This window comes from Rutilus rutilus (assembly GCF_951802725.1).
Source record: "Rutilus rutilus genome assembly, chromosome: 4".
NCBI classification, from domain to species: Eukaryota; Metazoa; Chordata; class Actinopteri; order Cypriniformes; family Leuciscidae; genus Rutilus; species Rutilus rutilus.
The window spans coordinates 32,075,096-32,102,683 of NC_140212.1; the positions used below are offsets into that span (position 1 = coordinate 32,075,096).

At 37.9% G+C, this 27,588-nt stretch overlaps 1 protein-coding gene across 1 annotated transcript in view; it reads left to right on the top strand.

The window, feature by feature from the left end:
* Window positions 1–1,421: 1,421 nt before the first annotated feature.
* The window catches only part of LOC311289743 (NLR family CARD domain-containing protein 3-like), a 53,281-nt gene continuing 27,114 nt past the window's right edge, over window positions 1,422–27,588 (top strand). Inside the window, exons 1-5 of the mRNA XM_084407987.1 lie at window positions 1,422–1,473; window positions 7,221–7,499; window positions 7,614–7,706; window positions 8,423–10,205; window positions 10,461–10,634. Coding sequence (XP_084264113.1) covers window positions 7,241–7,499; window positions 7,614–7,706; window positions 8,423–10,205; window positions 10,461–10,634 — 2,309 coding nt within the window. The 5' untranslated portion in view covers window positions 1,422–1,473; window positions 7,221–7,240. The remainder of the gene's footprint in view (window positions 1,474–7,220; window positions 7,500–7,613; window positions 7,707–8,422; window positions 10,206–10,460; window positions 10,635–27,588) is intronic.

Sequence of the window (27,588 nt, forward strand, 5' to 3'; positions counted from 1 at the left end):
ATTAAACACCTTCATTTGGTAAAACACGTATGGTTTTGACAATGATTAGATACTGAAATGCAATACACTGAAAGAGTGTAAGCTTCATTTACCTGTGCCTCTTCTCTACTGCACATGTTTAAGCACATTTTATCAAACTAAGTGTTGTAGTATGACCAGTAGGAGACCATTGATGTGTAAACTGAATTGGGTGACACTACAGTGTGTAACATTGAAGTTAATGACTAATATTTGTAGTAATGCTTTTTGGATTTTGCACTTTGTAGATGGTCTCATGGAGATCGATTTATTTTAACACACTCGTTTTGAGGAAAATAAGGTTGTAGCTCGTCATCTACGGATTGAAAATAGGTGTCATTTGAGTTTTAACGTTTAGCTCACAATTTATTGATCTGGGAAGTTTGGATCCGTGAATAACTTTACTGAACTCCTTGAACTAAGCAATGTCCGTATTTCTTTATACTTAAGTCAAAGTTCAAAATAAAACTCTATGAACCGCTCCATTGTTAACGTACTGAGCTGTCTGAAACACTGATTAAACAACAGGAAGTGTTTGTCCAAACTCACAAAAGTTTAGAAAAATAAGGTAATACTCAAGATTTTTAGAAGTAATAATACAGAGTTGAGTGGCTCCTCACTTTTGTTGTGTAAAGTGTCAGGGGAAAATAAAGAGGATTCCCCAGTTGACAAATGCCACCTTAGCATGAAATCTGCCGCTGGTTACAGCAATGCCACCCTTACTGAAGATGCCAATGAGAACAATGACATCTATGAAGCTGACACTGCTGTAACAGTGGATATCAATAATGAGGATCATAGTTATGCAGCTTCAACTGTTATATATGCAAAACATGACTGCTTTCAGGAAGATCAACCTAGAGTCTCCGAGGGCTTTGAAATAAACAAAAAAAACAAGAACAACAGGAAAAAGCTTCGAAGGTGTTGTGATGTCGGTCTGTGTTCCCCTGTCTTTTCATGTTCAGTAGTTCCCTGTTATGTCTATTAGTCTCCCCAGGTGTTTCAGATTAACCACGCCCTCTTGTTAGCTTGTTTGTCCTTGTATTTAAGCCCTGTGTTTTAGTTCAGTGATTGTGAGTTCTTAGTCGTGTTTAGCGCTGATGTTAGTTGTTCTGTTCCCGCATCCTGTTCTCTAGCCTGTGTTTGTAAAGTCTGGAATTTATGGAATAAAGTGTGCTGCATTTGGATCCTGCTTCCTCCTTGTCTCAACTGCATCGTGACAGAAGGCAATGCCACAAGTCACGCCGTTTAAAGAAAAAAGTCACAAATCCTTTTGAAAAACTGGTTCTGTTAGTTTTCAGAAAAAGTTCTGGTTTAACAGGTTTGAGTTCTTAAGAAAACAACTCCACAGTCCTTTATGAAAATGCACGTTTAAAGGGGTTTCAAAGTAACTTCTGCTCAAGACAGTTCAAGTTCAGTGGAGGAACAAGCAACACCACATCGTCATTATTCATGGTTAGTAAATACTACTTTATAAAATACTGATAGATATAGATTTAAAAGTGTCATGTATCCATTCACATTGATCTAGACTTAATAAACAGCATTGACACATTGTTTATACAGTTTTTTTTTTATTGCTTAGCTCTAGCAGGGCTGCCAACTTTTGAGTTCAGCTTGGTGTTAGAATTATAGTGCGGTATTTATTGTTTGAATGTTATAATAAAATTGACAGAATTTAAAAGCTGAGACTTTGTTTCATATCATAGTAACCTGTTCTGTCTTGTCTGTTGATATCAGTGTCTTTGCTCTGTGATTTTTCACTGCGTGAGAATATGGTTGTGTAACAAGAGTAAGTGTCAATAGCGTGAGTCTCACACTGAATGCCTGAGAGTTGGCAGCACTGGCACTAGTCTAGACTTGGAATTAAGCTTTTCTCCCTGAATCACGGAAGCGAACACCATGAGATGCCATGAGATCTCTTATTTATCAGTATATGTCAAGACATAGCAGAGAAAAACTATTTACTGGAGAGATGGTCTTCATTCGTCAATACACAAAGGTTGGGCGTTTATATGCTGACCAAAGGAACTTACATTATCTTTACAAGGTAGAGAAACGTGTTCATGTTTAAAATTGAATGTATATTTCATGCTACACAATCCTCATTCCTTAAAGAGAATACTTCAGTCAACATATGCATCAGTGGAAACTATGCTAGATTGCATTCACATTCCTCTGTGGTTAAAACTAACTCCTCTCACTCCTCTCCATGTCCTTGGCATGTGATCCTCAGACACATTTGCAGTGCGGATATATGAATGTTTATAAAAATGTTATAGCCATGAATAAAGGCTTTTATTTTTTCTAAATTCTCGAGTGCCTTGGCCTTACAGTATATGATTTTTGTAAGTTTAACTATCCCGCATCAAAGAGCACCGAGATACTGACTTTATACTCCAGTTTGGATCTTGTTCAATCAAATGTTTGTCTTCACTAGTGCTGGCCGCTTTCGTCACGTGAATTTGGTAAAAAAAAGAAAAAAAGGCTTTGTTACGTCACAACTGTTTCCAAATGTTTCGAAATTTCAATGGTTCGCTGATAATGGATGATCTCAGTGAACCAGTGTTTATGGTTTTTACCTGATCTCACATCAGTTTTGTGGTTTTGTAGACATTTTAATGAGATGTTTGTGTAATTTGGTGATGCACAGCCCTGCCATTCAACAATCTAAACTGTTTCCCATACAACATTACTCACTGCTTAACTAATGCAGTATGATGCATCATCGAAGAAATCAACTAATTTTAGTATCAAAATGATAAACCTGTCAGATAACTCGTTTAGAGTAACAGTACTAAAGCATAGACTGCCTTAATGTTTAGACAACAAATGGCAAAAATTTAAAACAGAGAATATGAGGTGGTAAATAAATAGATTTTCACAATGACTTTTGGAAATTTCAGGATGACACTTGTGCTAAATGCTGCATTTTGAACCATTGACAAAATCAAATGCTTACAGATGTGTCTATAATGTGGCTAATTATTCCTGGAACAACAAACTGCTGTTCACGGGCAGTGTATGTCACTACAGCAAGTATTCTCATTAACATTATAGTTCATGGCATTTGACTGTATATAACAGTACTGATTATAGATATTAGTTTGTCTTAATGTGAAATCTGAAGGGAATAAGTGAATTCTTCCTGGTGCCTTGAAGGGAAGAATGTAGTGAGTCTAAGCCAGATGTGTGAATTTTCCAGATGTGACAAAATTCTTCTAACAATGTGAAATCGAAACACTCATTGTTCTACTGACACACACTTTGTTTGTGGTAACAAAGCTTATCTATTCATTTGTAAGGGATTTTAAGGATGTTATTTGGCTTCTATTACTGGCAATGTGAGTAATGTCAGAGGATAATGTAAAACATCTTTTAATCATGACTGTCAGGGACCAAGGCAGCGAGGCAAGAGGACACAGGAGACGGTTTTCAAAAAAAGGGGTTTTATTACCCAAAATATTGAGGAGTTACATTAAGACCAAAATGAATAACTAGGCCTTAAAAAGAGGTCAACAAAAAGTAACTGAATGTAGACTCAAATACATAGACTCGTAACACAAAATTAACTGAACAAAACTGACCTTCCCACAAAGACACAGAAAGGAGCTTATATAACGGCTTGACAAAACCAAATAACATAGAAGGGGTAAACAAACTAACACTTGAGAACTCAAGAGCTAACTAAGGACAAAATCCCCCCTGGCACATGATGAGACATGGTATGGCCTAATGAGCTGGCTCCCGGATATAGGTCTCCTCAGCCCTTAGCCACTCCTTTTGCCCAACCAGGAAGGGACCGCCCCCAAAAGGTCCAGGTAACTCAACACAAAGAAACATGTGATTAGTGCACTCCCTGTAAATCAATGTAAAGGTAAAGCAAAATAAACCAAATCAAAAAACTGTATTGTGTTCATTATTTAAATATAGTTTAGATGGCTGGAAATAATCAGTGCAACCAACTAAAGAGATGAAATAAAACGATAATCAAATGTTTAGAACTGAGGTAATGTTACCCTGTGTGGCCGTAGCCATCACAATGACACAAATCGAGAATTGAATCTCTGAAACTGAAAACATGATCCATTTATAGAATCAAGTATAGGCGCTACATGAGGCCACCTTTGGTGTTTGAGGCCACAGCAAAAACTGCACTTAATTCTGTTGCTGACATTGCAGAAGAAGTGCATGTAATGAGGAATCTATGTTGCCAGATTGGGACGGTGATTTCCAGTAAAAAATACTAAATTACAGTAATGCTAGTAAATGTAATTTGTTACTTTTCACCTCTGCAAATAGCAATAATTGGGGTACAAATTACAAGTCTGTGAAAATGGATAAAGAAAATAAAACAAATTGAAAAAGAAAAAAGAGAATAGTTACAAACGCTTATCTCAGCGCACACTTTTTCTACTTTGCTTTAAACGGCACAAACGCAATGTAAGAAAAAATGATGTGGACGTCGAAGATCTCAAAAATGAAGTTTATTACAGCAAAGTAGTAACAAAGTACAGACAGCACTTCGGATTCAGCGGAGTCATACAGAATGAATCTCATCCTCTCAGCTCAAACATTTATCCTCTATTTCGTTTGTCTTCCCCCTCTACATGTAAATTAAGCACATCGTCTTTCCCTTCAACATGTAAATGAAGCTCTGTTTTTAAGTGTAATTTAAAAATAACAGATTCGTCTTCCCTCTCAACATGAGGCTGAAACTCTGTCTTAAATGTAAATTGAGGATCTTTCCTCTGTGCCCACATCTTTGATGTTCTGTGAAATCAGAACAGCAAAAGGTTAAGGTGATAAGATCTATCTGTAGTGGTCACATCTTTGATATTATGTTAAAACAGAACGGTCAAATGTTTAAGGTGACAAGCTATTTGAAGTCCCTGTAATCAAGATGGTTGTTGGTTGTCCTCTGTGATACTATTTACATATTACTGAGATTGGATGTAATTGTCTTTATATGATAATTAAGCTCTTTTAAGTGAAGGAACATTTTGAACATATATTGGAGTGGAAGTTGTTGGGAACAGACCATAATTTCTTATAGCAACTTCAGCTTAACTCACTGACCCCTTCTCTTCTTAAGGCTGAGGAGGTCTGGCTTAAATACCCTAAATTACAAAACTTGTACTTTGTGCTCATGTGTTTCTGTCACACGGACCAGGTGACGATATCTTAACTGCATGTCATCGTCACAGGGCCACTGTGGAATCATTTGAAAGCACCTTTATTAGTTACAGTTTCAGGAGGGTGTCTCATCAGACTCTTGTACATTGGTTTGTTTTGTGAGACACTTTCATCCAACATCAGACACACACCCTCAACTGACGCTGGTATGCGGTACGACAGAGAAGACCTGTTCTGTTAAAGAGCATGTAGAAGGAAGAGTACGACCTGATCACACAAGCTTTTCAGAGTATGTTTTTATCATGATCATTGCTTGCATTCAATCAGTCTATGTAATCCAGTGTTTTCATATATGATTAAGAGGAATGAATTATCTAAAAGTTTCGATAACAATCTGTGTTTTACTTTAAGCAACCATACATTGTTGTTTTATTTTCTTTCCTTTTATCCTTGATTTCATGATCATTTATAATCATTAGTTATTTATGTAGTTGTCATTTGATTTATCATTTATTTATTTTATTGGATTTACATTTACTAATTTTTGGTGGAGCACCAGGGAAATAACTCCCAATAAGGACACACAGGTAAGTTTTACCATTTGGAGACAGAAATAACGTATATAACGTAAATAACGTGAGGAGCAGTACAAAATACACTTTATTTATAAAATCACCAGCACCATTAAAATACTCTCGCTCTCAGGAATCTCTCAACATGACAGGAATAATTCTCCAGGGCCAGGCTTAGTGGGAACAGGGCAGGCCGGCTGCAACTCAGTGGGTCGTCCAAACCCACCTCAAGTCACCACAAATCAGACTCCACGCGCCCACACCATAAGGAAGTTTTGTCAACACACGATGAAGCACACACTACCAAATGAAACAGCTAGCCTCCCCTGTTCCACAACAGTCATCACTGGCTCCTGGAGAAAAAAAGAAAAAGAGACACACATTAACAAAAAAACAAGAAAATTACACTAAATAATGAAAACGAAAGAACCAAAGTAAAGTTTACAGACACAATGTTAGGCGGATATAATACTCAGGCCCCGCTGACGGCATCCTCTGCAGAAAAGACAGATAGTCAGTGCCTACGTGGCACCAGAATAACAAGACAGGGGATGAAGGGAAATAAACACTAATAAAAATACATTATGCAAAAAGGTCAAAACCACATCAACAGAAAAAAAAAAACACAAAACAGAATTAATTAAAAACAAAAGAAACCCACTGTTAGCAAAAGAAACCAAAATCACACAAAAAATTATATTGAAAACAACCCAGCGCGAACAAAAAGAAACAAACTGAACTATACTTGTAAACAAAGAAAAATAAAACTGGTAGGCAGCCTGGTGGACGCAATGCTCGTATGCTAGCAGTCCAAGCGACCCGCCAGAATAACCAAGCTCTAAACCAGAAGCACAGATGCACGTGTGCAAAACAAATTAAAAAAAGAAAATGTTGCCGGGAACATGTTATTACTGCTGAACATAACATCATAAATACCCCAAATGCAAGCATTCAAAATTTAGTGCAAATATCAACATACCTGAAATTGAACTCCGCCACAATGCCAGCACCGCCAGACCCGCTCTAACTAAACTATAAATAGAGCATATTACTAGAGCTATTCACATCATTACACCGTCAGAGAAAGTGTCAACATACCTCAGAAGAAACGAGAACGGAAACGAGAATGCCGGGAACGGAAGAACCCAGACTTACGAGGACCTGTACACCAGTCAAAATAAGGGTCCTTAAATATTGTGGCTGCTTCCACCTCATTGGTCTGCCAAAGCCACACTTACCCAGGGCCAATAGGAGGGCAACATCACCTATCCTGCCACATAAAGGATGATCGAGTTGATGATTTTCCTTGGATATGAGTGAGAGAGAGTGATTAGCTGCTGAGAAATAAGATTATAGGACCCCTTTAACAGATGAGTTTGGATGAGAGTCCTGATCTGATCGGAGCTTCATTTCATAATCCAAATAACATTTGAGCGCTTATGTCAACATGTTAAGAGTGAAACTTCTTCAGATCTTTTTCTTTTTATCCTGCAGGTGTGAATCTGTGAAGGGCGATGACGTCTGTTAAAGAGCTGCTCAAGAACTCGCTGAAGGACCTGAGAGAAGATGATCTAAAGGAGTTTCAGTGGTGCTTAGAGAATAATCATGAGTGTATAAAAAAGTCTGATATGAAGAATGCAGATATCTTAGACACAGTGGATAAGATGGTAGCTTGTTTTGGACCAGAAGAAGCTGTGAAGAACATGGTGAAGATCCTGAGGAAGATGAACCAGAATCTTCTGGCTGAGCAGCTGGAGAACAATCACAAGCAAAGTAACATTTAGTTCACTGTGACTGTAATGTGATTGATTGTTCACCAATGTAATGGTTTGACCTAAACTTTGCTTTTTGCTCTGCTGATGTGTTTGTGTGACTTATGTTTCCCAGTGAGTGATCCTCTCTCTCCCACACACTCAAGTCAGGCTGAAGGCAACACGAAGACATCCGCCGCTGTTGGAGCTCATTCAGAAGAGATCAGGGGTAAATCATACCTGTCTGTACATGGAATCAAGCGAAAATATAACAGCAAGCAACAATTACAGGGCCAAGAAGAACAGCAGCAGATCTTATACAAGTACATTTATTAGAACAGACTCTCTAGTCATTTTTTACGAATGGTTAAATGGTTTACAAGAGTCTTAAACCCTGAATTAAAACTTCTACAAGCAACTTCTAAATATGCAGGGTCATTGCAATAACCCCAACCTAACCCTAATACAGTCTCATGTCTTTTTTGGTGTACTAGATGTCAATGGTTTGATAAAAAATCGTGTAATAATTTTGGTCAGTGTGGCCTTAAAGGAATAGTTTACTTAAAAAGGAAAATTCTGTCATTTACTCACCCTCAACTGGTTTCAAACCTGTATGCATTTCTTTCTTCTGCTGAACACAAAGGAAGGTATTTTGGTAACCAAACAGTTGATGGGCCCCATTGACTTCCATAGTAGAAAAAATAAAAACATTCATACAGGTTTGAAACAACTTTTGAAAGAACTATTCCTTTAAGTTGATCTGAGTCCAATAGTGACAATCCGATAAATCCAATTCCATTTGCTTCAAGTTTTAATCAAGGCATTTCTATGTTGCAACTTCAGTATAATCAGAAAGAGTGTGATTCATTTGAATATAGTCGAAGCAGGAATTTATGAAAAACACAATCACTTACTTTTTGCTGTCTTTTCCCCTCTTTCTTAAAGGCTCAACTGCGGACAGTCAAGTTACTCTTCATGATTACACAGAGACCAGCCGCAGACTGAAGGACAAATTAAAACAGGACTACGAGCGGATATTAGTTGGTAATTCACAGACGGGTCATCGAGAATACCTGAACGATATTTACAATGATTTATATGTGGTGGAGAATGAGACTGGAGGAAGAGTGAACGACCATGAGGTGATACAGATCGAATCAAATCACAACCGACTGACTGCCAAGGAGACGGCAATCAAGTGTAATGACATGTTTAAACGAAACAAAAAAGTACTGACGATGGGGATCGCAGGAGTGGGAAAAACTGTCTCTGTCAATAAATTCATCCTTGACTGGGTTGAAGGAAAAGAAAATCAGGAAATAACCTTAATTTTTCCTCTGCCATTCCGTGAGCTAAACCTGATTACAGAGAACTGCAGTCTCATGGAACTGCTTCACGAACACTTCGTTAGTGATCCTAAAGAACTGCCTTCTCTTCCTAAAGGTGATGGCAAAGTCTTATTCATTTTTGATGGGCTGGATGAATGTCGCTTCCCTTTGAGGTTTAAAGAGCGTGGTAGATTTACAGATGTTCACAAAAAAACAACAGTGAGTAAGATAATAATAAACCTTTTTAAGAGACACCTGGTTTCCTCTGCTCTCATCTGGATCACATCCAGACCAGCAGCAGCCAGTCTGATACCCCGAAACTACATTGATCAAGTAACAGAGGTGCGAGGATTTAACGATGAGCAGAAAGAGCAATACTTCAAAAATAACAGCAGTCCTGAGATTGCTGGAAACCTCATCAGTCACATCAAGAAATCCAGGAGTCTGTACATCATGTGCCATATCCCCGTCTTCTGCTGGATCTCTCTTATTGTTCTTCAGCCTCTACTGGCTCGAGAAAACAATGACAAAACTCCCACAACTCTCACAGGGATGTACACAAGCTTCTTAATTTCTCAGAAGAAACAGATGGAAGAAAAATACTGTGAGTCTGAACCTAATTCCAATGCAGTGTCTTTTGAACAGATTATTCTGAAGCTTGGGAAATTGGCCTTTCAACAGCTGGAGAAAGGAAACCTGATTTTCTACAAAGAAGATCTTGAGGAATGTGGACTAGATGTCAGTGAAGGGTCGTTGTACTCTGGGTTATGCACTCAAATGTTTCAGGAGGAAAAGGATTCAACAAGAAATGTTTACAGCTTCATACATCTCAGTGTACAGGAATTCCTTGCTGCTCTTTATGTGTTTATGATGGGCAAAGATGAGAAAGCTGACCTATTTCTTCAATCCTGGAGAGAAAAACTGGTATGGAAACTGTCCAAAAAGCCACTGTTTAAGCTTCATAATGCTACAGTCAAGAAAGCTTTACAGAGTGAGAACGGACACCTGGACCTTTTCCTCCGGTTCCTCCTGGGTCTGGAGTCCAATCAGAGTGACCTGAAGCGATTACTGCCAGGACTGGAACAGAAAACAGGGGACATGAAAAACACTGTTAACTATATCAAAAAGAAAATAGAGAAGGAGGAATCAGTAGAGAGGACCATCAATCTCTTCCACTGTTTGAGTGAACTGAAAGATGACTTTGTGAAGGAAATCCAGAAGAATCTGAGCTCAGGAAATCTTTCAGCACAGAAACTCTCCTCTGCTCAGTGGTCTGGTCTGGTGTTTGTGCTCCTCATGTCAGAAGAGACTCAGGAAAAGTTTGAACTGCAGAAATACAGAAGATCTGATGAAGCACTGATGAGACTACTAACAGTGATCAAAAACACCAGAAGAGCACTGTAAGAGTCTCCTTTACATTCATTTATAAACCCTGTTAGTCTTTTGTAATTGCCTTCATTTTAAATGAGTGTCTTGCTGGCCTAGAATGTTCAGAAAAATTTATAAATGTATTGTGTGTGAAAATAAATAATGTTTTATGAAGAAATAATTGTTTTTAGCTTGGCTTAATTCACTACAGTTAAAGGTTTTTTCAAGCTCCAGATTATAAACGCTAATAAGCATTACTACTGCTCTTTGTTTTGTTCTCTACACAGGCTACACAGCTGTAATCTCACAGCTCAGTCCTGTGAGAGTTTATCATCAGCTCTACAATCCTCAAACTCCTTTCTGAGAGAGCTGGACCTGAGTAACAATGACCTGCAGGATTCTGGAGTGAAGCTTCTTTCTGATGGACTGAAGAGTCCAAACTGTCAGCTGGAGATACTGAGGTGAATGGTTTTAAAATAATTAACCCTCTGGGGACCAAGCTGTTTTTGGGGCCCTTGAGATGTTCTGACATGCTCTGACATTTGTGCTTTTTTCAGTTATTTATAAACATGTTAATGGCAAAGGTGTAAATTCACTCTATATAGCACAAACAGGCCTACCATAATATGCGAGCAACATGTATGTAGATGTTTGTATTTTTAAGAGAATAATGTTTATGCGTGGTTATTTAAAAAAATAAAAATGAAAGCTGCTGAAATAAGACCACAAAACTCATACAAAATATGTGCCCACAAGACTTTTGACTAATGGATGTTTTCTCTTTGAGTTCTAGCTTCAAAATTATGTGAAAATAGTCTTGCTTTATCGTTCACAAAAAAAAATACATTGATTTAAATGGTGTAAAACAGGTTTTGCTTGGAAAGCCAATATGCGAGGGGGAGGAGTAGTTTACACCTTAGTCCCACCCACTCTGCATAATGACTCTGCATAATTAGCCATTCATTCAGGTGTGACACTGACTGAGCCACAATGCAAGGACAAAATATATATTTTGAAGAAGACTTATATTGACCATTTAAGATTTTGCTTACATCTATCTTGTAAATATGTTTTGCTATTTTATTAAAAAGGTTACAATTACAACAATAATTACAATTTCAGCAATATTTCTGCAAAAAAGTACTCTTTCTTTGTAAAAAAGAAAAAAGATTATAGGCCTACATTTTATCATATGTATTCATTAGTTTGAATATAGCCAACATTGGAACATCTTAGTCTATGACTTTATTTTTGACAAAATAGTATTTTATATATATGAGCAGAAAAGCTTATTTGATGTGACAGTATATTCTACAGTAAAAACTGTACCCAAATCTAGTCAACAAAATGTTGTCTTTCATACTTCGCCTGACTGTAACGTTGTTTTTATGAAATATTAGGGCATAGCCTATAAATGTTAATTTGCAGTTTAATACGTTGCTTATACAAATACATTTTATTTCAACATATTTCAGTCGATTTTTACTCATCTCAGTAGGCTATAGCAAAGCAGTTTATTCTTTCACACACAGACGCGCGATTCATATTTAGGCTAAACAGTCTTTACAAATATGTACCCTTCATTCATCTCACAGAAACGCGATTCATATTTAGGCTAAACAGTCTTTACAAATATGTACCCTTCATTCATCTCACAGAAACGCGATTCATATTTAGGCTAAACAGTCTTTACAAATATGTACCCTTCATTCATCTCACAGAAACGCGATTCATATTATAGAAACGCGATTCATCTTTTTGTTTACATAAGCCTACAACGTTATTCCATAACGTTATTCCACATTAACACTTGAGAAAGGATAACTTAGCCTACCTCACTCCTCAGCGGGATCTGCTCCTCATATTGCTCCTCATATCAGCACGGAAAATTTTCTCCATAAGGTAGGCTATATTATGCCTCTTTGTTTACAGATGATGTGGGGGCGTTTCACAGACTGAAATGGTTCTCAGAATTTGCGTTTGAATAGCACGCGCTCTCCGGGGCGTGGTCAAATTACTTTTGAATGGCTCGTAATGAGCTCGACTGGAGTCGCTCTCTTTTTATACAGATTACAGAAGCTGATAATATTTGTTTTTTATATAAATTACTTCATTTAAAAGCTGCGATCTCAAGCTTTATGCCCGTGGGTCTGTTTGCCTGTTTGACTGAATTTTCGCGGAGTTATAGATCATTTTCGAACGCGTTTCAAATGGGAGTTTACTGACAGAGAGAAGGCAGAAATAGCATCATGTTAGTTTTTCTTTATTTGTCAAAAAGCAAAACACTTTATTTTTATTGTGAGTATACAGAAAAAAAATAGAAACTGAACAGGATCGATTGATGTATTACACGAAAATGAAAGATCAAAATTAACAGAGCATTTTGTGTTTATTTTTCATTGCTAAAAAAAAAAACGAGCAAAACGCGCGGGCGCGTTTTTGGTCCCCAGAGGGTTAACTATGCTGTAATCAGAGGCTGACTTAACCAATAAGCAAGGTAAGCGGCTGCTTAGCACCCGCAAGAGACAAAACATTTGCAGGAATGTGATTTTTTTTCACAGACTTATGACCCACATGAATTGCATAAGTTTAAGAAAAATATTGTTTGGGGTGAGGGGAAGGGAATGGACTGTATGAAGATTGAATTTTCTACTGTAAAATGCTTCTATTTCACACATGACTTGCTTCCGACAGCACTGAACAAGCTAGCAGCACCATCTAGTGGCTGTGCACAGTTAGCATCGCATGCTGGGTACACACCAAAATATTTTTTACAACTTATAAGATTTTCAAAATGTGATAGACCACAAACATGAGGACAAAAAATCCTAGATTTTCATCTTTTTGCTCCTATAGTGTGTGGTGTACCATGATGTGACAAAGAAAGCACACCACACAGATTTTCAGAGTCTCAACAAGACTTAAGAATAAGCTTGGCGGATGATATGCAGGAAGAAATTGCGATGATAGTGTTTGGAATGATTTTCACAGAAAATTCACGGAAAAAAAAGAAACGTTTTTCTTTTCCATACCTCCATCTCTGCTGTCCACATCAATTTCACTTTGTGCTGCGCCATGACTGCGTTTGTTATGCTTCCGTCTTCCATCATCTCGCTTTCTGATTGGATATTGTTTCGTTTCACGTGATAATCTCCAGAGCGTGAGCGCGTTTGTCCTCGGGCATACATCAGGATTTCTGATCGTAAATATTCAACATGTCGCGATCAGGGCGGCTCCGACGTTCTTCCGAGCAGGTTTGGACACTCTTAACACACCTCACACCAAGGGAAAATCTGATAAAATAATCTGTAGAATCATCAAGATAATCAGGACATAGCTAGGATTGTCGGAAATGGGGGAAATCGGCCCAAAATCAGCCCGATTATCTTTTGGTGTGTACCCAGCATCAGCCAGGGTTCAAAATTAACACCACACACCAAATGGTGATTAACTGAAACAGAGTTTCTTATCAGTTGGCTGGGATTTATTTATTTTTTATTAACCCTCTGGGGTCTGAGGTGTTTTCTGGGCCCTGGAGGTGTTCTGACATGCTCTGACATTAGTTCTCATTTCTGTTACTTGTGACATTTTCATGGCTAAAGTCTGATTACACTATATTCAGCACAAACTCTGCTACAATAATATGTCAGCAGCATGTATGTAAAAGTTTGTAGTTTTGAGATAATGACATTTATGCGTGGTTTGTGATAAAAACAAAAACAATTGTCACTGAAATAAGGCCATGAAACCCATACTGATTATTTCTTCACACGACTTCTGAAAATTGTATCACGTAGCCTAGAAATATTTGCTCCAAAACTATGTGAAAATCATCCTGACAACTCAATCAGAAAAAACTATATATCGATTTTAAATTTGTAAGACATGTTTTGTGTAAGAAAGCTTTATGCGAGGAGGCGTGAACACATCATTAATATTGATGGCTTTCACACCTGAGAAAGACAAAGACCCTCCCATAATGGCCCTACCAGGTGCTATCAGGCCCTATCATTCTGAGCAACCTTGCACAAAGAATGAGGAGATTTAAAAAAGAATGGCTTTTAGATTGTTTGGATTTATTTACAACACAACATAATCCAAATATACACAACAAATGACAAAAAAACACATTATTTAACACACTGATCTAAAGACAGAGATTTGAAAAGTCACACACCTTTGTGCCATTCCTGAAACGTACATACCTGTTATTTCCAAGGTGTTTGATTTTCACTTTACCATGTTCATGTACAGAGACTCATGTGAATGTTGAAGTCAGCAGGACTCATCAGTGGCATCTGGTCCCTGTAAAAAAAAAAATCAAAACAACTGTGAACATGCTGATATCAAGAGAAACTATAGGGCTGCACGATTTTGGGAATACATTTGATTTTTATGGTTAAAATTGCTTTTTAAAAATCACAAAACACACACATATATATAATGAACACCAGGTTTGTTGTGCCTTGTAGGCATAGGCTGCAGTGCTGCATAAAATAATAATAATAACAATAACCTATAGCAAGCGGCCTATCAATCGTTAAAAAGGAACACTTCAGTAACACTACAGTAGAGAAAAATATATTGATTATCATGTCACTTCAAATATTTCCATTCATTATGACGTTATGAAATGAGATTGGAGTAAAAACATGAAGCCTAAAGTTTGGTGCGTTTTGCTTTTCAAATGCCCAGCGCGTTATTTACTGAAGCGATCGAGCCGCTCCAAACTATGAAACATTATTGTTACCATATACATATCTACGTTTGAGCAGATATCCACAAACACAGTATTTAACAGTGAACACGGGTCTAAACATTATAATATTCAGCATTCATCTAGCAACAGTTCAACTGCAATGTGAAGTTTATGCAACAATAACATTAACTAATAGAATTCAGAATACATTTCTTACCTTACATCTTTCTTGTCTTCAAATCGCGTTCTTCTTCTTCTGAGGTAAATCCAATGTAAGCTGACTAAGCTCACAGCGTGTCTTCCAAACTCGATGAAAAGCAGAGACTGATGAAGTTTGGTGCTTTGTTTTTGAGGTAATGAGCGCGTTCGCGTTCCTTCACGTGGAGATTTGCATGTCAATCTTTTTTGCACGCGTGGGCGTGGCCAAATTAAAAGTAATGAGCAAAGGTTTGAGAAACTGGACATCTTGTTGGTTTTATAAAAATTGCTTAAACAGAGAATATTTGTTTTCATTTCGAATCTGATCATTTAAAAGTACACACTTAAATGTTTATACATTTACATTTATTCATTTAGCTGACGCTTTTATCCAAAGCGACTTACAATTGCTATATATGTCAGAGGTCGCACGCCTCTGGAGCAACTAGGGGTTAAGTGTCTTGCTCAGGGACACATTGGTGTCTCACAGTGGATTCGAACCCGGGTCTCTCACACCAAAGCCATGTGTCTTATCCATTGCGCCACACCACCCCATAAAGATATATGGCTCATAAATGGGTGACAAGTATTCGCTGAGTTTTGTTTCAGTTTATAGACGTGCTCAAGAAAAAAAAGTTCACAGAGATGGAGAGGCAGAACGCACACCCTGTTTATTTTCTTTATTTTACAAAAGCACAATGTTTTGTTTTGATTGTAAGTAGACACATACAAAAGTAGACATCTCACAGATTCTTTTTTCATATTTCTTTTTTCTGTATGACACTAAATGACGGACTAATTTAAGTTAATTGTGCTACTATGTGAAGAAAATCCAGCAAAACGCGCCGGCGCGTTTGCCGACCCCAGAGGGTTAACCTGTTAAGCTGTAACCCCACTTTTGAAAAATCCCAAGAAATGACATACCCAAACTGAAACCGATACAGTTCATGAACCCTTTGTACTAAAAGCACAAGTATGATCTCATTTGAAAGCTGACACCTGGCAGTTTATTGTAAATGTAGAAGTAATTATTGTCATAATGACAAAAATTGTTATAAATAGCTTCAAAGTTTTGTAAAGTTATTAGAAATTATTTTTTATGAAATATCCTCATGAAAATAAAATTGAAGTAGGCACTGGAGCAATCTAGAAATGCACTACAGCTAATGCCACATGTCTAAACATTTTATGTTTAAAATCTTAAGATAATAAGTCCAAAACTCTGTATTTAGTGAAATGTTTTTCAAGACCATGTCATGTGACTTTATTTTGATTTGATGCTAAAATGCTACTGATGTTTATTGCCATCTTCTAACCATCTATCCAGTATATTTTCTTTATTGTTTTGTGGTGCAAACGAGCCCCATTCAGTCTCAGTCTCCCCCTGCACACATTCACACCTCTCCAGCCTGGTTATGGCTGTAAATATGCATTTCTTTTGTCTGCATTATAGTTACTAACGACTGGCTATTCACAGGCTATTCATGTGGTTTCAGTCACTAATTTCTTTTCTCAAAGTTCACCCTTACATTTTAAACTGTATCTAATGCATTTCTTGAATAAAGAAACATTTCAGTAAGCATTCAAAAAATAATAAAAATATAACTTCTAGGTGGCAGGTGCACCTAGGGCTAGCTAGCATGTTAGCTTAGCACACCATCAATACACGACAATTTATGAGATTAAAACCATGTTTGTGCTTATAAACTTACTTTATAAAGCAAATCGAGTATTTTAAATAATTTTCTGTGATCTAATTTGGCTTCAGATAAAAAATCAGACAGAAAATATACTATTGGATAGTGTTCTGCACAACGATTCTATATAGATTAGCATTATATTATAAATATAATCTATTATTATGGAAATACCTGGCATGGATTGAAAAACACAGGTAACTCAAATATCAGTGCAAACATGTTTATTGTCTTCAAAATGTCTGTATCTGCATGTTACAGCCATAGTTACAGCGCGATCTGTTGTTAGCTGTGTGTGTGTTCGAGGCTTCCTGGATTGTCACATGATTATGGCACTTCTTCATGTTCTAATACTGTGCACAGGGCGGCGAGGGCGCCCTCAGGCTATTGGTATGAATTGAAAACACATTAACCGAGTATGCAAACGCTCATAATGATTACATCGACGCATTTGGGTATAAATTCAATAAATATTATTCCTGTCTATAGAAATCTGATGTAAACCTATGAGAATATATCAATATTTCTCCAAATCTGCAAATTTTTTAGCTAAAAGCCCTGAAGGACGTTGTTTTGTGTATCGCTGTCATGACGACAGCACGGAGTTTTTTTATGAATGAAAGCGGCTGACGCGCATAATTCATATCAAAGGTATCGACTCATTTTTTCATTTCATAACTCCTGACACAAATTAAGAAATAACTGTCGCTATAAGTTTCTCAGAATACAATAGTGGTCAAATACTGAAACTTGAGTATTATATCTTTTTAATGATGTATAGTTTGTCAAGGTATAACATTAAATCTGATAGTAACTTTGAACTATATATAAATAAAACCGCTTCAGTGCGCCCGCGCTCTGGCAACGGTTAACAGGTTAAAGGAGCATGTCACCCGTGGGAACATTAATCTTTATTGAAAGTGGGTCAAATATGTAGTCGCAATGTAACATAAGTTTCGAATTTGGTGCCTTCTTGACCAAGGAGCGACATAAAGTAACTTTAGGGCGCATTTGTATGAATGACAACAACTCTCACAATGCACCACATTGCACAGCTCCGCAAGCCACTACCACTAATTTTCACAACACAAACGTCCGTGTCCTCGTCTGATTCAGAGATTTCGTATCAGGAGAAATTGGCATCGTTGAAATTCTTTGCAGCAGACGGACTCTATCTCTGTGTCCGTAGTCGCACAGTGAGAGCACAGGCACCATCAGTCCGCCCCAGCTCGAGCCAGTCCTGGCTCCTCGTCCCGGACAGGCAGGTCTGCAGAAGCCGCAGCAGCCGCCTCCTGTTTCTCCATCAGCCTCAGATAGCCACGAACATTGATTCGAGCATCAGACTTTCGAATTCCTCTTCTTCCATATCATATGGAGTTCCTTCCGCCATTGTCGTAACTTCACATCTGGCTCCCCAGCGCCTGTTAGCTTAGCTTGAGCTTCCAAACAAGATTGCGGATATTGCTTTTAGTTTCTACAAGTGAAATCCCACCCACTGATCTGTAATAGGTCTGTAGCGTTGTAGTCTCAACCCCTCTACAAAGAAATGGGACTTCCTGCTTAGAATGACGCAAAATGACGATTTTTACATCATTATAAGGAGGAACTGCAAAACGGAAATCCGTATTTCTCCCGTCTCAGGGGAAAATAAGGGAATAATGCACGACCATTCAAAAATATGACTGGGTTTCTAACGATACAAAGCTTAATGCAAATGGGTGAAGTGTCCCTTTAACACTAACAATGCAATGGCTTAGGATGAATATCAAATTGTGAAGGTTGTGATGTATTCATCTAAATATACATTCTGACTGTAAGGACCAGGGTTAGAACTAGGCTGTAAGGGCTGAATGTAGAAGGCTAATGATAAAGTTATTCCAAAACTGTAACTCCAGTTGTTCCAAGGGGTCAACACAAAAAGCCAAGAGGGTGAGTGTTTCCCAAAAAGGTCAATTAAAAAACATCTAAAAATGTCAAAAAGAAAATATAACGACAACAAAATCAAATGTAGGAAATTACATACAGCAAATAAATCCCAAAAAATAAATCACAGGAGACATTTACCAAAGACTGGAAAGGTTGGTCTCAACATATCAAACACTAAGCAAAAAACAGAGGAACTGGGGCCCGTTCTTCGTACGTTGCTTAAAACATCCGAGATCAAATTACACATCCAAGATGATATCATCGTGCTAATCATGATCTGGCTAATTAGGTTCTTCGAACACACCTGCCGGATATGATTAGTATAGCTGGATTGAGTTAGTGAGATAATTGTGCGTTCATGCGCTTGTTTGAAAGGGGATATGTATCGATAGTAGAAACATTGATCAGCAACGCTGCTATTGGCTGCTCAGCGTGGCCAAAGAGCGCGCTCAGTTTTTCTCCTCAGTAAAGCAAGAACTAATAGTCGAAGTTTATTTGGAATTTTAATGTTTAATCAAAACGCCAGGGAACACCTCAAAGTCTGCAAAAGCCAGGAGAGAGGGCTGGCAAAAAGTAGCAGACAATTTAAATCCGTTAGAAGTGGCCATGTTAGATGTTTTTATCACTTATTAGCCTATATATTTGTATTTTAATAATTACATAATTACTTTGTTCATTGTAATGTCAGAGTCACCACACTAGAACATGGGAACAAATAAAAGTGAAGTACAAAAATATTCTACATAATGGTAATTTTTAGTTATATTATAGTCTCTTTTATAAAAGGCACTGTTAAATAAATGGTTGTCTGTTTATAAAAGCAACCAAGAAAAAGGCTGAAAGAAAGGATCTTAGTAGCCTACACTGTAAAATAATTTTTGCTGCATTAAATTAAGGCCGTACAGTCATTTAAACTGTTAAATCTTGAGTAATGATGAACACATTTTTGTGTTGATTTTGATGTTTGTTTTGGATTGTTGTCCTGATGGAAGATCCGACCACGGCCCATTATAAGATTTCTAGCAGAAGGCGTCAGGTTTAGATTTTTTATCTGTTGATATTTGATAGAATCCACGATGCCATGTATCTGAATAAGAAGTCCAGGACCTCCAGCAGAAAAATATGCCCACAACATTAAAGATCCAATGGTATATTAACCCTCTGGGGTCTAAGGTGTTTTTGGGGCCCTTGGGATGTTCTGACATGCTCTGACATTTGTGCTTTTTTCAGTTATTTATAAACATGTCAATGGCAAAGGTGTAAATTCACTCTATATAGCACAAACAGGGCTACCATAATATGTGAGCAACATGAATGTAGCTGTTTGTATTTTTAAGAGAATAATGTTTATGCGTGGTTATTGAAAAAAATTAAAATGAAAGTTGCTGAAATAAGACCACAAAAAACATACTAAATGGGGGGGCGCAAGCGAGCACCACATGGAGTAGTCGTGTTTTTTTGTGCGCGTCAAATCCCTTGATTATTCTTTAATTTCACTAATAGTTTTTATGCTGAAATCTGCTCATTACCTTCCCTTACGATCACAGACATCATGACCAAGCCAAAATCCAAAAAAGGAGACAAATTAGTAGAGGATGCAGGTGAACAAGGTGCCTGTCAGTCAGACGATGCTCAGGCCGTTGCTAACTCCACGGATCCGGTGAATCTCGCCGACATTATGGAGGCTATCAAAACAATGAACGGTTCCATGAACGAAAAATTTGATTCTTTGGAATCTACGCTGTCTCAAACGCTGGTCTCGCTGTCAGAAGTTACTTCACGAGTTACGGAACTCGAAAAGGCTAATGCGGATCACGAGGGCCGAATTTCTGAACTCGAGGCTCACTGCCGTGACTGGTTCGAAACATGTAAATCTCTGTCATCCAAATTAGATGACCTTGAAGGGCGTTCGCGGCGGCAAAATATTAAGATCGTTGGTCTGCCCGAAAAGGTGGAGGAGGGCCGCCCAACTCAGTTTGTAGCCGATTTCCTTGTGAAAATCCTTGGCTCCAGTAATTTTCCGAAATCCCTGAAGATTGACCGTGCCCATCGCACGGGCCCGATCGGAAACGCACACTCTCACCCTCGGACTATGGTGGCCAGATTGCATCACTATCCGGATAAGGAGAAGATTCTGCGTCTTGCACGGCAGTCAATGATGTACAACGGAGCGCGCATACTCATCTTCCCGGACTTCACCTCTGAGGTTCTGAAGCAGCGTCAGGCTTTCAATGCCGTGAGGAAAAGTCTCAAGGAGGCGAATGTTCGACATGGGTTGCTCTTCCCAGCCCGACTTATCGTGACTTACAACTCATCCAAACATGTGTTTGACTGCTGAGAAGGTTCAAGCCTTTGCTGACTCTATCACTGGTGAGGTCAGGGCGGTACAGTCTTCATAAGTTAACCACGTTGTATAACTAAGTCAGTAGACTGGGCAAGGCTCCTCTACATTTCTTATTGTAATTTTGGCTACGTGTGCAGCTTAACGTTATATTTAAATAGTTGGATACGCAACTCCTGATACGCACATTAAACATGGCGAACAGAATCGCTTAAAGTGTAATTGGATTTCCCAGGTATTTCAATCCACTTTCTCGTGCAGAGCCAGAGGGGTTTCAATATTATTTCGTAACTCAGTTTCGTTTAAACATATATCCACGTTAACAGACCCTAACGGCCGCTACGTTCTTGTCACTGGCATGATTGCTTCTCAACATTTTACTTTTTTAAATCTCTATGCCCCTAATTATGATGATCCGGCTTTCTTTCGTAAAGTATTTAATCTTCTACCTTCTCAAACCGATACTCACTTTATAGTTGGTGGCGATTTTAACTGTATATTGGACCCTGCTCTGGACAAATTTCCTGTCCGTTCAGACCCTTCTCTTAATTCTACCTCAGTCATTAAACATCTTTCCGAGTCGCTGGATGTTGTTGATATCTGGAGGCTACAGCATCCGGCTGATAAGGAGTACTCATTCTTTTCCCATGTTCACAAGTCATATTCAAGAATAGATTTTTTTCTCATAGACTCTAAATTAATATCTAATGTCTCTTCATCCAAGTATCATAATATACTGATCTCTGATCATTCTGCTGTTTCGGTATCTTTAGATTTCGGCTGGGCAAAGCCAAGTTATAATTGGAGATTTAATACTTGCCTCCTTTCAGATGAGAAATATAGTCAGCATATTTTGAATTCTTTGACAGAGTTTATAAAGACCAACGATAAAGGAGATGTTTCTGATTCAGTGTTATGGGAAACTTTTAAAGTTGTGATGAGGGGACACATAATTTCTTATGAGTCAGCAGTAAAGAAACGCAGACAGAAACGCCTGATAGAGATAGATGCTCGTCTTGCCCAATTGGAAAAACTATATAGGGATACCACTGACTCTTGTGTTCTAAATGACATTAGGTCACTTAAATTTGAATATAACAAGATCATGTCAGACCAGGTGAACAAGATGTTATTAAAAATTAAGCAGAAACATTTTGAGATTGGGGATAAATCAGATAAATTATTAGCTCATCAGTTGAGGGGTTCTTATGCCAGTAGATCAATTCATAGTATAGCTGACAAGGATGGTAAAATATTGACTAATCCAAAGGATATCAATAATCGCTTTATGGAATTTTTTGCAGACTTGTACAAATCTAAGTCGTCTGTATCATTTGAGGTTATTTCGGACTTTCTTCGTTCGCTTTCCCTTCCAAAATTAAGCGAAGTGGACCAGGAAATCTTGAATGCTGATATTACAATTCAAGAGATAATGGATGCAATTAATGCCTTTCCTAATGGGAAGACCCCTGGTCCTGATGGCTTCAGTTTCGAATTTTATAAGAAATATGCAGATAAAATTGTACCCCTTATGTTACGGATGTTTAATCATTCTTTCATTAAGCAGAAATTTCCCTCTTCTCTATACTCCGCCAATATTTCTTTACTTCTTAAGAAAGGCAAGGATGAGACTGATGTGTCTTCTTTTCGTCCAATTTCTCTTCTCAATTCGGATTTAAAAGTGTTCACTAAAATTTTGGCAACAAGATGAAACAAATGTATTTCAACTATTATTCATCCTGATCAAGTTGGCTTTATCCCAAAAAGATTTTCCTTTTTTAATGTTAGACGTTTCCTAAATATAATCTATTCTAAGCTAAATTCCCACTCCAAATTGGCAATTATCGCATTAGATGCAGAAAAAGCTTTTGATCAAGTTGAATGGAATTACATCTTAACCACTATTAAAGAATTTAATTTAGGAGATAGGTTTTCTTCCTGGGTTAGCATGTTGTATCATCATCCCTGCGCATCAGTGTTAACTAATCTCGATAGATCACCGCAATTTGAGTTGCATAGGGGTACTCGACAGGGGTGTCCACTTTCACCCCTGCTGTTTGCCATTGCCATAGAACCTTTGGCAATAGCCATTAGACTTCATCCACAGATTCCGCCCTTAAGTATAGGTCAGGTTGATCATATCATATCTTTTTATGCTGATGATGTTCTTTTGTACCTTTAAGACCCTGAGCGCTCTGTTCCCCCTCTGTTGGATTTATTAAACTCATTTAGTAGCTTCTCTGGTTACTCTGTTAACTGGCAAAAAAGTGAACTTATGCCCGTCAGCGATAATATAGATCCCGTTTTTATGAAGAGCCTGCCATTTAAAATCACTTTAGACAAGATAAAATATCTCGGTTTGGTGGTCCCTAAGAATCCAAAGGATTTAGTTCAATTAAATTTTTTTGCTTTACTAGACAATCTAAAGAAGGACATAGAAAAATGGAGATCACTCCCTATTTCAATGATTGGCCGCATTAATGCAATTAAAATGGTGATCCTTCCTAGATTTTTACATCTCTTTCTAAATTGGCCCTTTTTTTTACCCAAATCTTTCTTCAGAACTCTTGATTCAATAATTTTGCCTTTCATCTGGGGCTATAAAGTCGCTCGCATATCCAAAATCCACGTGTATAAACCAAAATGCTTGGGGGGTTTGGGTTTGCCCAACTTTCGTCATTATTATTGGGCAGCGAACTGCAGAACATTAATGTTTTGGCGGGATTCTTTTCCAGGCATTGTTCAAGCAGACACCCCCTCTTGGGCTAGCGATAGAACAGAATGCCTTCCCCTCATCTCTTTCTGCTCTGCTTTTTTCGGCACCTTTGCCTAGTAAGGAAGTTCCCAAAACTAATTTAATCCTTAACAACTCCATCAAAATCTGGTATCAGATCAGAAAGGTAATTAAGCTACCAAGTACTTCCCTGTTTTCTCCTATCTGTTATAATCATGCGTTCAAACCCTCCCTTACAGATAATGGTTTTAGGGAATGGCAAGGTAGAGGAATTCTCTGTATGAAGGATTTGTATATTAATAATACATTTCCCTCCTTTTCTCAGCTCAGCGAAAGATTTGACCTTCCCTCTTCTCACTTTTTCAGATATCTTCAAGTCAGGAACTTTGTTCGAACTAATATTACACACTTTGAAACTTTGCCTTTAGAATGTAAAATATTTGATTTATTTTTTAACTCTCCTGATGCTAGGGCATAACATCCCTTTTTGTTAATGCTTTTAAGGATAATATAGACTTTTCTTCACTTCATTTGAAAAAGGCCTGGGAAGAAGATTTAGGGATTCAGGTTTCTGAGACTGTTTGGGACAAATGTCTTTCATCTATTTATTCCTGTTCTATAAATTCAAGACATCAACTTATTCAATACAAGGTATTACATAGACTTCACTACTCTAAAACAAAGCTTAGTAAATTCTATTCTTCTGTCTCTCCTATATGCGACAAGTGTAAAACTGCTGAGGGTACTCTGGCACATCTTTTTTGGTCCTGTGCACAAATTCAAAGCTTTTGGATAGAAATTTTTCAGTTTTTTGCCAAAGTCTACAAGTGTGCTTTACTTCCTGACCCATTCATAGCAATTCTTGGTTGGTCAGACTCATTGCAGGCTCTTGGGCCAAGGGTACGGTTACCCGTTCAATATGGTGTGATTATAGCTAAGAAAGTTATCTTGCTTTTGTGGAAGAAAAATACTAGACCCCTCTTTTCTGACTGGCTAACTGGACTCACTTCTACGTTACATCTTGAAAGAATTAGATACTCCATCTCCGGGAACCCTGCAAAATTCGATAAGATGTGGGAACCAGTTTTTACTTTTTTGTCAAACCAGAAGGACTAATTATTTATTTATGGCTTCCTGCTCTGTAATAATCACTTTCTGTAATTATTGTGACTACTTTGTAACAATGGTTGGCTTTGTGTACGTCTTCCCTCTCTATAGTATTTTTGATTAATTTTACACATTGCTAAGATTTCTGTTTTATGAAGGGTCTTTTTGTGTTATTTTTTGTTTTTTGTTTTATGTTTGAAAACCTTAATAAAAAAAAAACATACTAAATATGTGTCAATAAGACTTTTGACTAATGGATGTTGTCGCTTCAAGTTCTGGCTTCAAAATGATGTGAAAATAGTCTTGCTTTATCGTTCACAATAAAACAATACATTGATTTAAATTGTGTAAGACAGGTTTTGCTTGGAAAGCCAATATGCGAGCGGGGCGTAAAGGGGGAGTAGTTTACACCTGAGAATACAATGTCCCACCCATCATGCGTAATGACTCAGCATAATGAGCCATTCATTCAGGTGTGACACTGACTGAGCCAAGAATGAATGCAAGGACAAAAGATATATTTAGAAGAAGACTTATATTGACCATTTAAGATTTTGCTTACATCTATCTTGTAAATATGTTTTGCTATTTTATTAAAAAGGTTTTTCGTGATTCGTGTAATTTTACCAGTGTTGCCCAGCACGGCTATACACACCATGGCTATGCACACCATGTTACAGCACAGTAGTGCTATTTCAAAACGAAACAAGTCCAGAGAAATTTCATGTCGGCCCCTTTTTTGTAGCGGACTTTGCCTTTCCGGTGAGCGTGAGCAGAGCTCGCAACACAAACACACACACACTCTGAGGTTGCTTGCGGAACATTGAGCAGAACGCGCTGTGAACACGGAGCGGAGAGCTCAGTGCGGGAGCGCACACACACAGCGGAACGCGCTTAGAAGTTATGCATCTTCGGAAGCGGACTCACACTCAAAGTCATAAAACACGCTGAGCCAGAGTCAAACCATCGCCGAACACGGAGGGGCGCAGCGGCTTTTTAGTATCTTTCGGCCAAAAACCGAAAATGTTATTTTTGGGCAAAAATTTTCGGCAGCCTAAATTTCGTTGCATCCCTAATTTTAAGACACCCATATGCTCTTGCGGGCCATATAAAATAGTGTGGCGGGCCGGAATAGGCCTGCGGGCCTTGAGTTTGACACATGTGGTGTAAAGGAAAGAGCCACTCGCAAATAATCTTAGGGCAATGCAAACAGTTGCATTAAATGATGTTTTATTAACAAGGTTCGGGAGGAGCACGTTCAGATAATTAACACAAGTGGAGAGCACTCAGCAATCAATGGTAAGAGGTGTATATATACTCAGCAGTCTCACCTCATTCCATTGACAGTTTTGCAGCATCCCTCCACCATCCCTTCCCCACGCTTCTAGTCCTAAGCACTTACATACGGGGGGAGTACTCTGGGTTCGGGCCGAACTCCGAGCTCGGAGCCCTCCCTCCGGACAGCACGCCAAATACGCATTAAACTTTACCCCCTCAAATTATATGTAAGTGTGAACTGTAGTTAAAGTCCCGACTCTGACAAGTTGAAAATAAATGTGCATTTCCAACAAATTAATAATGTAAACGACAATCTCACGAGTCACGAGAAAAAATATATATCTCAGAAAGTACACTATTGGCTGCACTGGACTTACCGTATCACCTCCGCTTATAAAGCCGGGATCTAATCCTGTTAACATGAAATAAGCCTGCTCCCAAGCAGGTTTAAGCTTGCGCACCTGTTGCTATGACAGCAAGTCCAGGATGAGCTTCGAAGAACCAAACAATCCAAGATCATGCCAAATCGCCAACAATCAAATCCAGCTAACTGAGTTAGCGACATACGAAGAACGGGCCCCAGAGCAACTTAACCCTCTGGGGACCAAGCTGTTTTGGGGGTCCTTGAGATGTTCTGACATGCTCTGACATTTGTGCTTTTTTCAGTTATTTATAAACTTGTTAATGGCAAAGGTGTAAATTCACTCTATATAGCACAAACAGGGCTACCATAATATGCGAGCAACCTGTATGTAGATGTTTGTATTTTTAAGAGAATAATGTTTATGCGTGGTTATTGGAAAAAATTAAAATGAAAGTTGCTGAATTAAGACCACAAAACACATATTAAATATGTGTCCACAAGACTTTTGACTAATGGATGTTGTCCCTTTGTGTTCTAGCTTCAAAATTATGTGAAAATAGTCTTGCTTTATCGTTCACAAAAAAAAATACATTGATTTAAATGGTGTAAAACAGGTTTTGCTTGGAAAGCCAATATGCGAGGGGGAGGAGTAGTTTACACCTTTGATTACAATGTCCCACCCACTCTGCATAATGACTCTGCATAATTAGCCATTCATTCAGGTGTGACACTGACTGAGCCACAATGCAAGGACAAAAGATGTATTTAGAAGAAGACTTATATTGACCATTTAAGATTTCGCTTACATCTATCTTGTAAATATGTTTTGCTATTTTATTAAAATGTTACAATTACAACAATAATTACAATTTCAACAATATTTCAAGTGTACTCTTTCTTTGTAAAAAAGAAAAAAGATTATAGGCCTACATTTTATCATATGTATTCATTATTTTGAATATAGCAAATATATATATATATATATATATATATATATATATATATAAATATATATAATATATATATAATATAGTTATATATATATATATAACGTTAGATATGAGCAGAAAT